This window comes from Haemaphysalis longicornis, unplaced genomic scaffold (genome assembly GCF_048455015.1).
Source record: "Haemaphysalis longicornis isolate Haplotype H1 unplaced genomic scaffold, Haemaphysalis longicornis Haplotype H1 scaffold_6, whole genome shotgun sequence".
NCBI classification, from domain to species: domain Eukaryota; kingdom Metazoa; phylum Arthropoda; class Arachnida; order Ixodida; family Ixodidae; genus Haemaphysalis; species Haemaphysalis longicornis.
Window position 1 is genome coordinate 74905074 of NW_027526407.1, and position 16239 is coordinate 74921312.

Sequence of the window (16239 nt, forward strand, 5' to 3'; positions counted from 1 at the left end):
CTTTAGTTTATATAAAAAGTGCTAGTTAAATTATATTTGAGTAAGCACCATTACTTTTAGTTTGAAGTTTATTATGAGTTATGTAAGAAAATCGCCGTCTGTTTCGCATTTTGCCTCGGTTTTCCTCGTCTCGTTTTGCTCTCACCCAAACACTCCCGTTTGCTCCCGTGTGGTTCCAGTAATGTAGTTTCGGTGTGGTGTCACGTTCGCAATTTCAACTAAAAGCATTTTCAATTGTCTCGTGTAACAGGTTCGCCATGCGGAGCAGTGTCCCGTGAAGTGCGTGGCCGTGTTCCCCAGTCGCTGTGACCGAGCGTAGCGCCGCGGTGTTTCCCGATGTGTCAGTGTGTCTAAGCCTAACCAGCACCCTGATATGATACCACGTCGAGACAAGACCTGGAAATATCGCCTATCTCACCCGCAGACATGTCGAGAGGAGGACTCGGATTCCGCAGAGAGCCGCAGGCAAGTCACGCAGGGATTAGCGGGCGCCGTTTGGAGTCGGAAACGTTGCGCGAGCGGCGCTTTCGAAAACGTTTGTCATGACGTTCGGAGCTGTTGTGCCCGTCAACGCACGCGAACCATCATTTTTGGCAACCTGCCCTGACCCCCCAGCGTAAACACGCACATTCCTGTGGTGGTCCAGCTGAAATTTTATCGCAACGGCGCTTACTTGTATACCCCAAAGATTACTCAACATTTAAGCGCGCCAGCGCTGTTGTCACGTCTTTCAATCGAACCCGACCCGCACTAAGATACTCTTGTATTGCGTGCTCTGCCCAAACACAGGTGACTGCAGAATGGTTAATGGTAAATTCGATGTGAAATTCGAACTTGTTATTTGTTCCTGTGAAACGGCGTTCTCTGAAACCTGGTGAAACTTTTGCAGGGACTTCATTCACTGAATAATGACGACGATCTTTTGACGGATGAAGTCGAAGATGACTACGATGCCCTCAACGATGAGACCTTCGGAGGAGGTCTCGGTGAGCTGGGTATTCGATCTTTTCTTGTACACCTGCGTTTTCGTTGCGCGGGAAAATTGAGTGACAGACGTTGAAAATGAAGTGACATATCGTTTAAAGACTTACCACATTTCATTGGTGCACGCGCTAAAGTGCGTTCCTTGCTTTGCTTGCGCAATTACTTACATAGCACTTTTGCGGCTGGTATACATAAACCACAAACATTGCCTTACTGCAGTGCTTGTTTTGGGCCACTTTTTATTGAACAGCCAGTTTTGTTGCTTGTTTTAGGTAACCAGTTAACAAATGTTGAGTAGGCTATGCTGCGAACGTGAGACCACGAAATGACGTTCGCATCTCATGGGTTGCGCTTGGGAAAAAAAAAATTGTGGGAAAATAAGAAGCATGTTGGAAAATGGGTTTGTCAGGGTGATTCCCGTTTGTAGGAGTAAGTGACGTTATGTCACGTGTGAGTAGAGAGCTCCAGCATGTGTAGAATTGCTTCAACAGAATGTCGTTCACGTTGAGTTGCCTCCAAGCAGAATAGTGACCACAGAGCTACGGTGTCGTGGTTGGAAGGTAAAACTGCAGTCAGGGCAGGCCAGCCAAAGCAGTTTGGTGAGTTAGTTAAAAATGCTATGCAGAGACTGAAGCGACATGTCAGGCTTGCTTTGCTGTGAAAGCAAAAACGACAAAAAACAACACAGCTTGGACTAGTGGTGCAAGGCTGGAGAAACAGCAGAGCAGGCCTCCCCTCTCCTTTCGTCGGAGACCTGGCCGTTGCACCTCGCACGGATTTCCTAACTTGCCGCTGAAAAGTTCTCCATGGCCGGCACGCCTGAATCGTTCTGTCCGCGTTCTTTCATACCTCTCACAAGCTGGACTGCGTTAGCACGGGCTAGAACCAGTGTCATTCGGCTTCGCGAACTCGGTGGGGCATAAACACACGTGTACTGACAAAAAGAAGAGCATGCGAGATCACGCCCCAAGCGCTGGGCAGTGGTGCTGGTGCGCACGATGACCTCATAGCTAGGCGAGGCTTAGCTCCACATACGTGGCTGGGCGAAGGTCGTGCCGGGTGCCTTGCGCTGGAGGAGTTTCTTTTCTTGGTATTTCTTTTTTTTTTTCTTTTTGCCGTCACCAACGGACGAAGCTCAAACTTAAACGGCTGTGCTGTTAAAAGGCGGTTCGTTCGGCACTTCTTTTAGCCGACTCTGGCTCTGTTGGCCAGTGTAGACAAAACTGAAGCCCTTCTCATCTCATTCGTGCTTTCAAGCTGCTGATGATGGTTTGTTGCAAGGTCTTGTAGGTACAGCCAGAGTCCTTCAATACTTTACTGGTCACGAAACTTCGGCTCTCGGTTCATATAGGGACCGCGCGCGCCGCTACAGGCGCCACCTCCGCACGAAGGTCATCCAGCCGCCGCGCGTGCGGCGTATTGGCCAGCTCTTGGCGTGCAAACGCTCGCTGCTTTTGGTGTCTGCGCGCTGATTAACTGCGTTTTTTTTCGTAGTAGTTAGCTATGAATAGTCCGGTTATTGTATTAATCACCTGCCTTCAATGGGGTTTTATTTTTCGAAGTAAGTTACCGTAAACTTCGGCCGCGAACGGCAACGGCTTCTGTGTGCTCTGGCACAAGCGCTGCGCCGTCGTGTTTACGGATTTTAAATCTATATTGTTTCTTTTCTTAAAGCAAAGTTGTAAATACCACACATACGGTAGCTGTGTAGTCACGAACTGCTGCGGGCCTATCGATAATACAATAAAAAAACTGAAAGAAACCAAGTACGCGTCGTTCAGACTACGCTTAATGAATCCGTTTATTGCTCTGGAATGCACAGAACGCTAAAAGAGATCTAGCCCAATAGTATTGTCGTTTCGATGAGTGTGTACATACTTGAAAACATATAAAAACACTGCAGAAACGCGAAGGATCAAGACACGAAGAGATACAAGGTGTTTCAGCGAACACTTTCAAAAATTCTTAAAAATAGGCTCTTCGAGAAAAAAAGAAACCCTCTTCAGAAGGAGATTGCTAGCTGCGGCGGACACCAGATAGTATCAAGGGTGTGCACATTAGTTAGGTGGGTAATTAAACTCTACTAATGAACTTCTTAATTAGCGGAGTTTGGTGGTTGTTGTCAGTGGTGATTTTGTGGCCCCACAGAAGGTGATTTCATATCAGTTTTTAAAACAACGAAAAAGTCGGTGTTTAAAGCCCTGTAGCGTGAGGAAACCTGTCGTTGTTTTCCGCTCAAAAACGAAACTCGGCGCTGAAGGAGCGCTAAAAGCCTTGAGCGAACGCAACGTCGGCTGGTGACGTGTTTCAATGAATGTGGCGGCCAAGTCGAAATGTAAGTACAATTTTCCCTAGCTAGGAAGCCTAGCTCAGCAAGCAGCCACAGCCGCGAAAGCCCTCCTCGCCCAGCAAACAAACCTTTCCTTTGTCTGATGCGCTTTCTAACACACATCGATTATAAACGAACAGCAAATAAACCTAACGAAAAAAAAAAGGAACGGATGGTGACGTTTCACATCTTGCACGTCTGGTATCCGCGTCAGATGTGGTTGAGACAATAAAAAAAGAAAAGCAAAACTGTCGCCAACGCCCACTAGGACTCCCGAAACGGGCGACAGTGTTGTGGGCAATGGCTAGCCTCTTTCTTGCGCCTACCAACGAAACAAAAGATAACGCTAGCCGTGTTATAAGGTGGGCGTTGATCATTGAAAAAATACAAGAGGCGATGGAGTTGATATCAGCTGATTCCCTAGCGTGGGGAATCACCAGAGCTTTTTTGAATTGGGCGACACAGTCACTGCAACACGTCATCAGCGGATGTTGCGTTTGCACTAGACTTCTGGCGCACCATGTGCGCTGCGTTTCGGTTTCATGGGGGGAAAAAACTTGATTTTTGCGGGCTGCAGGGCTCTACAGGGTGCATTTTTCTTAGCTTTAAAAACTGGTCCGTTATCGTCGTTTCCGTGGCTACAAACTCGCCATTGGCAATAACCACCAAACTTCGCTAATTAAAAAGTTCATTACAGGGTTTTAGTTAATTAACTATGTAATTCGCATATTTCTCATAACCGCTGACGTCCGCCGAACCTGATAGCTTGTTCCTTAAGAGAATTCCTATTTTTCTTGAAAAGCCTACCTTCAGGAATTTTTGAAAGTGTTCACCGGAACACCCTGTATATGTTGCACCGTGTGTCCTTCCGCTTCCACGCTTTGCAATCCTTGCAAAAACAGAAAGCAAAAAAAGGACAATGAAAATGATTTTATCACACGCAACAAAAAATTTCAGTGTTACGAAGGGAAACAAAAGAGCGTGGTCCAGCGTACAAAAATTTTTTTCGCGCTGCGATGTGCAGCACACGGAGGAAACAGAATATTGCTACGTAGCCAAGAACGACGCAAAGCTTTTATGAATGCAGCGAACTAGCGATCTCCTGCACTACAAAAGACTAGAATGAAACACAAACGTCGAAGAAGCAGTCCGCAGTGTGACGTGAACAGATGAACGTCGATAAAGTGAGTTGCGCGGAGTTTGCTATGCATGCATTACTCTTGGAACGTTATTAATTTCAGATCCATGGAAATGGGATCGAGTACATTGTCGGAGAAACAAAAAATCAAGTTAGTGACAAGGTGGCACCCTTTCCATATCAAACAATATTGCCCAACGTACGTACGATCAAAAAGAGCAAACGGGCGCTCTGGTTGAAACGGCAGATAAGAAACCGGAATCGGCCACGCGCGGTTACAAAACAAACAAAACGAACCCTAAGGGATAATTCGCGGAAATATGAAAAGTAAAACCACAAGGACGTCCCGAAGTTCTTGTTAGACGCGAGCATGAGCACAAGGTAATACAAGTTTGCAAACAGGCAATGAAGCACCGCTACAACCTGACTGATATGACACAAATTCGGCTTTAAGTTAGCCTTGTACAATTCTAGGTCCACGATGCTCTCAAAAGGGTACATTGCTTTTTCCATTCTCACACACAGTGCATTTGCACACACTGTCGCACACTTATAATCGAAGCTGAAATCTCCCGTTGCTTGCCTTGGAATGGTGCCCCTCCATTTGTCACACAGCTGCCCGTCGCTCGGTCAAAAGAACAAGCAAACATTTTCTGTGGTATCGTTGTACAAGGAACGACATCCCGGGACGCAACTCATGTTCGACATCGTCGTTGCACTACTTAAGTCGCATCACTAGAGCGCGATATGCACGTTACGTTTTTTTCCCGCACGAAACAAACACAACTCGTCCCGGCTCCGCCGTTCGAGCCAGCGCAACGCCGCCCGAGGAGTGACCTCAGTGAGAGGGTGGCGCCACCGCGCGGCGGCCAAACACAGCATATGAAGCTCTCCCATTGAGTTACGGAGCAGTTTCGTGACCAGTAAAGCATTGAAGGACTCTGGTACAGCCCAGCTTTTGCCTGGACAGCTGTTCTCCCCAACTAAAATAGCAAAGTGTTGGTGCTTCAAATCAATGAACTCTCCTTCCTAGCACATTTTTTTTTTCTCTCTGGCCGGCTTCTACAACACCAGGGGTTTGTCCAGAATTTCTATTTTGGGGGGGGTGTCGAAGTCCTCCTATGGGGAAGGTGGGGAGCGGGGGGGGTGTAAACCACTGGGCGGGGTGCTCGTGGTTGTGGAATCTTTTTGGGGGCTGTCGAAATCCTTCTGGGGGGGTGTTGGTTGGGGTGTGTACAAATCCCTGTACAGCGCGAAAGAGGTTCCTACTCAACCCAGCTCGAACCTATCGATATTTGCACCCCATGCAACCAGTGCTGGAAGGACACGCGAGCGCAGTGGAACCACAAAATCAAGAAGCGCACGGTTGATCGCTTTGGGGACCGGAACATTGAACTTCTTCCCCACCCTTTAGTTATGTCGCTGCTGTGAGCGTGTTTGACGTCATCAGGGGGCAAAAACAAAACGGAATTCATTCTCGTGAAATGTTGCTGCTCTGTGGTGGAAGTGCAGCTGTGCCTACGTTGTGGGTCCGGTTGGTCGGCTCTCCACTGATAATTGTAAGGCAATTTGGAGAGGTAAAATGAAATCGTGAGCCATTCCACTCGGTGAATGTGGATGACCAGTGAAGGTCTTTGATGCACAACGTAGAGTGACAGAATTTAAGTGAGAGGTATCAGCAGATTTTATTTCTCTCGAGCATTGACGGCTGGTATCTGAAGGAAGACACATACATGCACACTTTTGTTTTGACTCTACTGGTCTTAAAAATGGTGCTTATTGTATGGAGCTCCCATCTGCTACACTACATTTAGAGTAGTAGTATTAGAATAGAATTGCATGCTGTTACTCTTGCTGCTCTCGTGCAGCACCAATTGCGGAGAAACTGCCCACCACAAGTTAGAGCGAACAAAACCGAAAGGCAGTGACGGCTCTCGCTGCCCATACACCGGTCACTCTAAAGGGAAGTGATAAATTCTTAGTACGAGGGTTTATTACGCGGGCAGACACGATGCAAAAACGACACTGCACTGACCCCAGGGGTTCAGTGCACAGCTGTCAACGTCTGCACGGCACTGACACCTGTCAGCGTCTGCCCAGCCTGGCATTGAGCGGTCAATGTCCACCTGCATAAGCTGACGCACGCACGCTGAGGTACAAGAATGCTGCTACGTTGCAAACCGGAGGGCTCATTCGGGCAGCGTTGGCGCTCGTCCGCTGACCTAAACGGTGCAAGCCGTTAGAGTGCGAATGCAGGTCAACTCCAAACACACGACGGAGAAGCCCAAGATTCTAGATGGCGAACTAAAGCCCGTCCTACGTGGTGTGATTTTCCGTGCGAATTCGCAGATGCGGTGCCGTTCGTGTGGCAAAACTACCTTTTTACGTTTCTGCGGCAAAGTGCCAGATGTTTGGAATGGTCGCACATCCTGCCGAATCGTGTGTTTTCGGGACATCTGCCATGAAGTCACACAGGGGCGGGTTTTGAAACGAACTTCCAGTGCGTCATTAGGCTCTGCAGCCTTGCTTGCTGTCAGTCCTCCCAGATGGCGCCGCTGCCATACTTATCCACAGACCTTTGTCCACCGTTGCTTTGTTTTTGACCGTACCTGCACCTGCTCGTTTTTGTTATGGTAGAAAGTAATAGTTTCGGGAAGCATGGGTTATGCTCGACCAACAGGGTCACGTAAGACAACGTCGCTGGCACCAATTGGCCAGTGTCATGTAAGAAAATTCCAAAGTGATGGACTGCTACGCAGCTGAAAGAAGCATGGTGCACCCAGTACCAAGAGCAGTGCGCATCGGTACTTCTATGTTTACGTATATTTTCGTAAGTTTCATTGTTTACTGCACCGTTCTTACTGCCGTATCATGAATGCATCACATTTAGGGGCAAATAGCTCGTTCGGCAAGCTTATAAGCCCTTTAAGGCGTTGCGCTGCTGAGCACGAGGTCGCGGGTTCGATTCCCGGCCGCGGTGGCCGCTTTTCTGATGGAGGCGAAAAGCAAAAACGCTCGTGTGTACGAGATTTCGGCGCACGATAAAGATCCCCAGGTGTTCAAAATTAATCCGGAGCCCTCCACTACGGCGCGCCTCATCGCCTGCGTTGCGTCGGCGCGTTAAACCCTACAATCAATCAATCAAGCTTATAAGCCCTGCCTAATTTGCGGTTGCTCCTGCCGGCCTCAGCCAATCGCACAGCTGGTCAGATGACATCATAGGTTGTGTTGCAGGAAATGAGCCAGTGGGTCACATGGCCATTCCCTTTTTTCCTAATTATGTAGCTTATTTGAGCGAAGGGTGCATTAAAAGTGGTGTCAGTATGATTCTAATGAGGCAACCTTTCGAATGAACGAAACTTGCGTTTTGTCTGCGTGGCCCCCTTTAATGGCAAAGTATGAATAAATAATTAAATGCAATTCATTGAGGGAGTGCAATAAGACTAACAGTATCATTCTATCTGGCCTGTAGCAGAAGTTATGGCCATTTGAAGTTTGGTCGTAACTTCCGCTGCAGACCAGATAGAATGATATGTGTTAGTCTTGCTGCACTCCTTGATTTGTGCGCGACTCACTGGTGCCTTGTTAAGCTGCATCACTCTAGCAGTTTTCTCACAAAAGCTGTGAGTATATCATAACTGTAAAAATAAAGTTTCTGATCAAAGACCCTAGTGCTTAAGCCAAAACCTTCCGGTGATGCTTTCTCTCGAGCCCTTCTTCAGCAGGGGGTGTGAGTGTTTCGACCTGGTGCTCATGTGTGTTGACTTGTGGTTATGTCATGCTTCGCAGATGATGGCTGGGAGGAGGTCCACGAAAAGTTTGCAGAGCTCGAAGATCGGGCCAAGCACCCCCCGGACTCCTCCTCTGGGGCAGTTCCCCTAGCCGAAGAGGACCCTCTTGCTCTAAACCAGGTGGGTGCCTCTCTCTCTCTCTCTCTCTCTCTCTCTCTCTCTCTCTCTCTCTCTCTCTCTCTCTCTCTCTCTCTCTCTCTCTCTCTCTCTCTCTCTCTCTCTCTCTCTCTCTCTCTCTCTCTCTCTCTCTCTCTCTCTCTCTCCATCTCTCTTCCACGATATCTCTCCCTCTCTCTCTCTCTTCATCTCTCTCCATTGCTCCCCTCTCCCACCTCCCCATCTCTCTCTCTCTTTTACCCATCTCTCTCTTTCTCTCACTCACTCGCAACAAATACACGCAACAAGTACAAGTTAAAAAAAAGCGACCCATCAGAACTGTCACAAGACTAAAATGGCATTCGTTAGCCACGAACCTGTTTGGCTTCACACAATGTCATCGTCGTTACCGTACTCTTTTTAGCTGGCACCCTTAGTGTGGGCACAGTGTAAAGAAGCTGTCGAGTGCATTTTCAATCCCACATTTTTTGAACGAGCCTGCGCCCCCAACCTTTCTGTGATGTCGTCCCAGACTAGCCCTGAGACCCTTTCTATAGTGGGCATTTCTTTCATTGATGCCGAGCTGCCACCTTGGCTGAGGGCTTGACGAGTTCCCGGCTGCGAGAACAACTTTCAGTTTAGAGGCGGCACTATAACGACAACGGTCTCGGCGTAATAGCACTGAGCAGGCAAACTTTTACTGCCGAGCCAATACTCTAGTCTAGCCACTATTGCCGAATACGGAGTAGGCGAGATCAAATTAGCGGCCCCATTGCTTATGCTTTAGATAAGGGGTTGGAAACCTGTGGCTTGCTGTTGCAGGAGGTGTTTACTGCTTAGGAGTATGATTCAGGCCCCAGAACGATGTCCGAACCCCCTCTTCCCCTCACCCTGACTTCCTATCTGAGGACCTACGTGGCAATTTTGACCTCAAATGGGGTTACATACCGTATTTTTGCACGTATAACCCGCCCCTGCATATAATCCGCTCCCCCACTTTCAGCCTGCCAAAAAATTAAAAAAAAAATTCCTCGCGTATTGCCTGCACATTTGATACAAGAAAGGTTGCACCAAAGCTACTGCTCAAGCAACACATCACGTACTATGTAGACAGAAAAAGCGCACATTTGGCAAGTGGAATACATTGACCGCGAGGCGGAAGTCACAGTTTGTGAATAAAATTCAATTGTTAGAGTTCGCTCGTCCTTGTTTTTTTCTTCCTTGTCTTGTACGTTTTGCGCAATCGCTGTCATGCAAGGCTTGGTCAGTGTTACTGCGTAGGAGCTTCACGGCACAACATGCATTGCCGTAAAGCAGCACTAAAGGAAAAACCCCGCGTATTATCCGCACCCCTACTTTGCCACTGAAATTTTCACATTTTTGGTGCACGTTACACGCCCGAAAATACGGTAGGAACAAAGCAAGATCATTTCTAGTTGGCAGTGTTCCTCATCTTCGCACTTAGCCAGGATATTGTCAATTATTGTTAGATATTACTGTCAATTCGGTGATTCTTCTTCCTTTGACCGCAAAGCCTTTTCCTTTCCTTTTCCTTTTGGCCCCCACCGTGTCAACATGCATATTGGCCCTCAGAGTCAAAAAGGTTGCCGACCCCTGCTTTAGATAGTAACTACAATACCCTGTATGCCTGTTTTGAGTGTTTGATGAGTACTTGTTGCATATTAATATAAATCCCTGAATGTAAGCCGGCTCATAAATTTTGTATCCCGCTTTAAAAAAAATCTGTTTGCTTAAATTCGAATAAATACAGTAACTGCCCGAGTGTCGTAAGTAAGCTTGGCTTATGTATGTATGTGTGTGTGTCACACCTGAGGATGGGCGTCTGAATGGATCTTTAGCTCTGCCATTTTGGTTCGTTGTTTCAGAGTTTTTAATCCTTGTAGTGCTGGAGTTCTCAGGTGTGGCACACCTCCGGTGTCGCACTTTCTCCTCCCCTTTTCGAGGAATTTTAACGGAGGTGGAAAACGTGCAGGTACATCGTTGACGTGGCTGCCGGAAATTCAGACTGGCACTGACACGTTAATGTTACAGAAAGGAAAAAAAAAAAGAGAGAGAATAGGCGCGTTTGAAAGTAACGGCCTTCATCAAGGTAAGGAGAAAAAGCTCTCCTTATTGGGATCCCACCAAAACTGTTTATGCCCTATTGTCAGTGCCCAATGCTGTGCAAATGACATGAGCTTGTGTCCCAACTGACTCGATGGAGGAATGAAGTCAGAAAACCCGGAAGCAAAGAATGGACTTAGGCGCCGCAAGGCAGGAACGGGTGGAGGCATTCGCGGATCCAGAGGGGGGTCCGGATGTCCTGACCCCACTCTTGATTTTTAAATTTATGCTCCCAAGAAGATGACCCCTCAGGTCGTACGAGAAGTCTAGTTTAAAAATTTGTTCTATTTCTTGTATTTTTTGTTTCCCGAAATTTCGGTGAAATAGAAGGCTACTATTCTCCTCCTCATCATTACCATCATTATCACTGATGGAAGCTGACCCCCCCTCAGAAAAAACCTGGATCTGCCCCTGGTTGGAAGGACGCGGGGGAGACCTTTGTGAGACCTTTGTCCTGCAACATAGATAGGAGGAAGATGATGATGACGTGTCGCAATTTTTCCGCAGGATGTGGTACAGCGGAGCATCTCCCACCTTGGCCTGGAGGATGACAGGGATGATGACCCGGCGATTATGTCCTACTCCAAGGCCACGGCTTCGGTGAGAGCACCGCCCTTTTTTTTTTCTCTCTCTCCTCATGATTGCTCTCTTGGTTGTTTTTCAGTGTGTTTTGCTTCCGTTCCCTTCGCTTGTGTATACCGCTTAGCTTGGTACTTCCCCCATAGTGAGTTGAACAGGGTAGCTCTTGGGAGGAGGGAACTGACGTCTGTTCTAGTCGTACGAAAGATTTATGTCCTGTGCTGCTGGGATGTGTTGGCGAGTTGGTTCATTTTACAACAATAAAATTGAACGCAGCAAAGGACACGGACGGTGAAAAGGCCCGTCCCGTCCCGTCCTTTTCACCGTCCGTGTCTTTTGCTGCGCTAAATCTTGTTGTTGTAAGGAATATGTTGTTTAGGTGAGCAATCTGTGTCAGGCGGGTGCTTTCTCGATGGGGGTTACATGTGTAGTCAGCATCTCGTGCCACCTTTTCGGAGCGTTCTCCGGTGCTTTGGAGAGCGCGCCTCAAACTTGGGAAAGTGCTTGGACCTGGGGTGTTATTTTTGCCTGGAGCGACTCCGAGATCCGACGAGGATAGTGGGGCGTGAGGCCGCGACTGTGCCGTGCATGTTGTGTAGTTAAAGCCGTTTCTTGCACCGTGTACTGTAGGAAGTGCAGGTTACGGGTGAAAAATCCAGGCATTCCCATAGTGTAGCAAGCAAGCAGTCAACCTTCACACTTAAGAACAGTCGGATAATGGGAAACTCAGCGAAGCTGTGTCGACGGTGCGACGACATTGCATTTGTGATGTGATTAGATGGGGTGATGGTACAGCGTTGCGTTAGTGATGTGATTATGATGTGGTGATGCTGGGACATTGTGGTGGTGATTTGCTTATGTTGCAGTGGGTGCTAGTAACTCTGTCGGGCTGGTAACTCTCTTACTAACACCATATTGTGTTCACAACTCCTCAGCCAGTGAACCCGGCAGCTGTCAATTGGCGCGTGGTGATGCCTTGGTTCACTCCCGCAGTGCATGCTGGGATGGAGCGGTCGGCCAACGCGGTCTTGCCGAATGCATGCCACCGACCGCTGCGCCGTGAAAATCTCCCCAGTGCTTGTCCTCTAGCGTGCATTGAGAGCCGCTGTTGGATTTGCCTAGTGTAGGTTTGGACGATCAGGAGCGATCAGTTTATCAGGTATTCGTTGTTGTGCAGAAGGCAGATGAAGTGCCGAAGGATATGCGAACGCAGATTGCGGCATTGTTGTTGTTGATCGCTTTTTGTGTGGCGCCCGGGCTTGTGCCAGTTGTTGACACCGAGCCAGACAAAAGAAATTTTCCAGGGTTCTGCGTTGACGTTACTTGATCTGACCAGAGAAGCTGCAACATTTTTCTTGTTTTTTTTTCCCCTCTCATCCAGTGTTGTTGTTTTTGAAGTTGAAGAGAGTAACGATCGTTTGCGCTAACCCGACTTTCTCTCGCCGGCCGCCGTCTGCCGCCCGTGCCTCTGCCGTGGGGGTGTGTCTGCAGCCGTGGCCCGCGGAGTGGGGGCGCCCCAGTTCACCACCTCCGCCGGCGATCCTGCAGCAGCAGTTTGGCGTATGTCCTGGGGAAGGAGACAACCCCCACCCTCGCACACATTTGATTGCTACCGCATCATCGCACTGCCAAATTGCTTCCCCACTCCCCCGATCTGTGCTGGCACAACCTAACACATGCAGCAGGGTTAGCACATGGGCAGATATTGAAGGGGATCACACTTCTAAAGAACCTTTCTGACGGGTAGAGCAAGTGATGGGGAGTTCTTGTGATCTTGTCTCCTTTGGAAAGGCCAGGTGGCACTTAGATGCGAGCACAGCTTCATTCAGTTCTTAACGGGCTATTGCCGGAAATGATTTTTGAGCTTAGACTTAGCCAGCTGATCTTTGAGGCTTTTCGAAGTGTTGCAAAATGCCATATTGCTTTTAGCTGTTAAGGGGGCAGGGTGGTCTTAGTACTATTTTTTTTATTTACTAACCAATTTTATGAAACTGCACAGAATTATAAAGTTCTTTGTGCTGATTTCAAATCTGCAATCAGATTTCCTGCAAGTTTGTTTATTTTTCTGAGATAATTATTAATTGCCGTTACTTTGGGTCACAATTACAAAATAACCACGCCACGCAGAATGGCTAGGCAGACAAATGGCTAGTGAATACAGTGTTGGAAGAACATTTTTGATTTAGCTATTTTTGGTCACTTACAACACACTGAACTTCGCTCCTCCCGCACTCTGCCAGAAATGGCTCACAGGTGGCGGCAATTGAACGCAATAATAGTTTTTCAAAGCCTCCGCTTGAAAAATTTGTTCCCAACATTGTATCCTCCACACATTTGGTATCAGAAGCAAAAAAAAAAAAACATTACAGTTGTATGCTGAGACATCCGAGGGTGAAATGCTAGCTTCACATTGCAAGAAAAGTGCCGTTTCACCAGGGAATCCTGCGTGAACTGAACTGTAGAGTGCACTTTAAAATGCTAGTTACAATAAAATATGGTGCCTTTTGATGAGTAAATTTGCGGATAGAAAAGTTGCCTTGGATGCCGAAAATGCCGTTAAGAAAACGATTTTTTTGGCCGTTTTTCGGCCCCAAAGACCCTACTGCCCCTTTAAGGTGGATTGACGCTACGAAGGGTAGGGTTTGGCAGAAGTTGCTTCAGTATGGGGTGTTCTAGGAACACCGGGGAAATTCGTGATGCAGTTGTGTGCTAGCCCTGACGCTTGTTCAAAAAAGGAAAAAAAAAAAAAAAAAACCAACAAAAACAGAACCCTTTAGTGGTAGTGGCTTGTAGCACCTTTGTCTCCTTTTCCAAACTGACGGCATGCCCAAATTCGAAAAGTGAGGGGCCATGTGCCCTGTGCGCTTGCGGGCACATTTTGCATGGGGTGCAGAGGTGGGGCCCGTTTTTTTTTGCGGTGCACCCATAGAAGAGTGAGAATGTGAAATGACCACCAGTAGTAGCACCTACATTCTTGCTCTTTCTCAGTTATCAGTTATGCTCTTCTCTCCACCGCAGAAGTGGTGTGTAAAGAAAAACAGATTTTGGGCGTACTTTGTACTAATTTCCACACATGCCAGTTTAATTAAAGGGGTCATTAAATCGATTGACTGGCTGGTAGTTTTGCGTTACTTTCGGGCACGCCAAATGGGAAGGAGCGTTAAGTGGCAGCTTCTACCTACCAGGTGCTTCACCGAGAACTTCCCAAGTTCCAACGGGGTTTGCTTCTTGGGAAATTTAGGTTTTAGGTCAGCACTTCATGCACGCACCGATGAGAATGTGAAAACTGTTGCATGTTTTGGTGGCTCGCCTCGCCACCAGGGATACGAAGTGGTCCGATCAGAGGCCTGCCTTTCTTTCTCATTGCACTGGGAAAACAGGAGATCTTGAGACTGGAGCCATGATACCTGTGATGTGTTTGCCTGTGGAAGTAGTTAGTAGTTTCTATCTCCATTTTTTCTGGCACTTGTCGTCGTTAGCCAAAGTTCCGATACACATTGTGTCTTCACAAAGACGTGTGTGAGTGAAGTAGTCGAGCTGACCGGCTTTGTGGTGCATTGTGGCTTGGCCAGGGATCCCCGAAGACCGAGACCATCTGGACGCCGAAGCCAGTGGCCCCGCCCGCCCCTGACGACCGCCTTTCATCTCTCCTGTGGAAGCTGCAGCACCAGCATCCACAGGCGCAGCAGCAGGCTTTGCCCAAGGTTGGTTTTGGTTCCTGCAAAGCCTTTGTCTGCGTGTGTGTGTGTGTTTGTTCAGCTTGAAGATTTGTCTGAAGGCTGCGTCGAGAGCTGTGGACAGGCCTGGAGGTGGAACAGACAAAAAGTGGACAGAAATTCAGTAAATTGTCCACTGTTGTGCGCTGTTCTTAAGCTGCTTGTTGGAGCGACTTTTTTATAGCCACATTTGGCTATGAGGAGCCAACAATGTTGGGTTACCTAATTCTCTTACAGTTTTTCATTGTTTGTTAGCGTGACTTATTTATAGCCACGTTTGGGTATGAGGAGCCAACTATGTTGGGTTACCTAATTCTCTAACAGTTTTTCCTTGCCTTTGTTTTCCAATTTACGCTACAGTAGCCGACTGATTTTTCGGATCTGGAGGTGAACGAAAAATAGTCCGAATAAAAGAGCAGTCTGAAAAGTCCGTGAGTCATTACTCCTATCAGACTACTGGCGGTTCCTCTGGAAAGCCCGGAAAAAAAAAAAAAAAAAAAAGATCGGCTGCTGTATTATCATAGGAGGTGTTAATTGCACAAATTATGCATTTTTGTGCAAATGTGGGGAATTACACAATTGGGCTTGGCTGGGGGTACTCTGAAAGTAATGCTACCCATTCAAAGTGCCGCGAGTGCAGGTCTTGTTTCGGGGTAGTGTTGCTGCCGTGTTCACAGCGGTGGATAGAGGTATTGTGGCCAGGTTACTGAATCAGGGCTCTGGAGGTTTGATATAAACTGCGTGCTCTCGATCCTGTCTCTTGGAAGGCGCTTGTGAAGCGTGTTTGAACTTTTCCATCTTCATTGCATGCAGCCACAGCAGCAGCCGCAGCAAGGGAGGTCTCCGTTGCCGCCAAACGTGCGCACGCTGGAAGACCTTGAGCGAGACATGCTGTACTCGGCTGGGAGCCACCCCGTTCCGATTGGGGTGAGTCGCAGGGCTCACGCGGGCCCAGGAAAGCTTCCGCTTCAAAACTTGTGCATTTAAGGGGGGACGCGGCTTTCAACTTCGGAAAAATGACCAAAACATCGTTTTTTTGAAACCCACATATTCGGCTTCTATGTTTCCTATTCTGTGCGTCTGCAAAGTTTTTACGCTGAAAAGCGTCGCAAAGTGGCATAAAAAAATACTTTTGTCAGGCGCGGTGACAAACTATCAGCGCAAAAGGGCGAAAAAACGGCAATTTTCGGAGCGCTCTATCTCCGCAACGGTGCTACCGGGCGCGGCCATTTTGATATGGTTAGATCGGCCGAGCGATCGTCTTTCCGGTTCTGCTCGTCTCTTTTATCTTCGTTCATTCACAAACGCACAAACGGCAGAAAAGAAACGACGCACAAACGAAGCTAGAAATAGATGCTGAAGCGCTATTGGTCCCCGGTCGGGGCGCGGAACACCGACCCTCCTGATTGGATGTTGCGGGCGCAACGCAAAATGGCGGCCGCCTGAGCTGCGTAGCGAGTGGATTGAGTTCATTTTCGCCGC

The 16239-nt window shown here is 48.0% G+C and overlaps 1 protein-coding gene across 4 annotated transcripts in view; it reads left to right on the forward strand.

Annotated features, from left to right (window-relative positions):
* The first annotated feature begins 137 nt into the window (after positions 1 to 137).
* Patr-1 (Protein associated with topo II related - 1) overlaps positions 138 to 16239 on the forward strand; it is a 46892-nt gene continuing 30790 nt past the window's right edge. The window contains exons 1-7 of one of the 4 annotated variants that reach the window (XM_077675282.1): positions 138 to 465; positions 890 to 995; positions 8241 to 8362; positions 10970 to 11062; positions 12533 to 12601; positions 14614 to 14745; positions 15571 to 15684. In XM_077675282.1, coding sequence (XP_077531408.1) covers positions 427 to 465; positions 890 to 995; positions 8241 to 8362; positions 10970 to 11062; positions 12533 to 12601; positions 14614 to 14745; positions 15571 to 15684 — 675 coding nt within the window. In that variant the 5' untranslated portion in view covers positions 138 to 426. The remainder of the gene's footprint in view (positions 466 to 889; positions 996 to 8240; positions 8363 to 10969; positions 11063 to 12532; positions 12602 to 14613; positions 14746 to 15570; positions 15685 to 16239) is intronic. The other 3 variants (XM_077675284.1, XM_077675283.1, XM_077675285.1) reach the window with 3 other exon arrangements.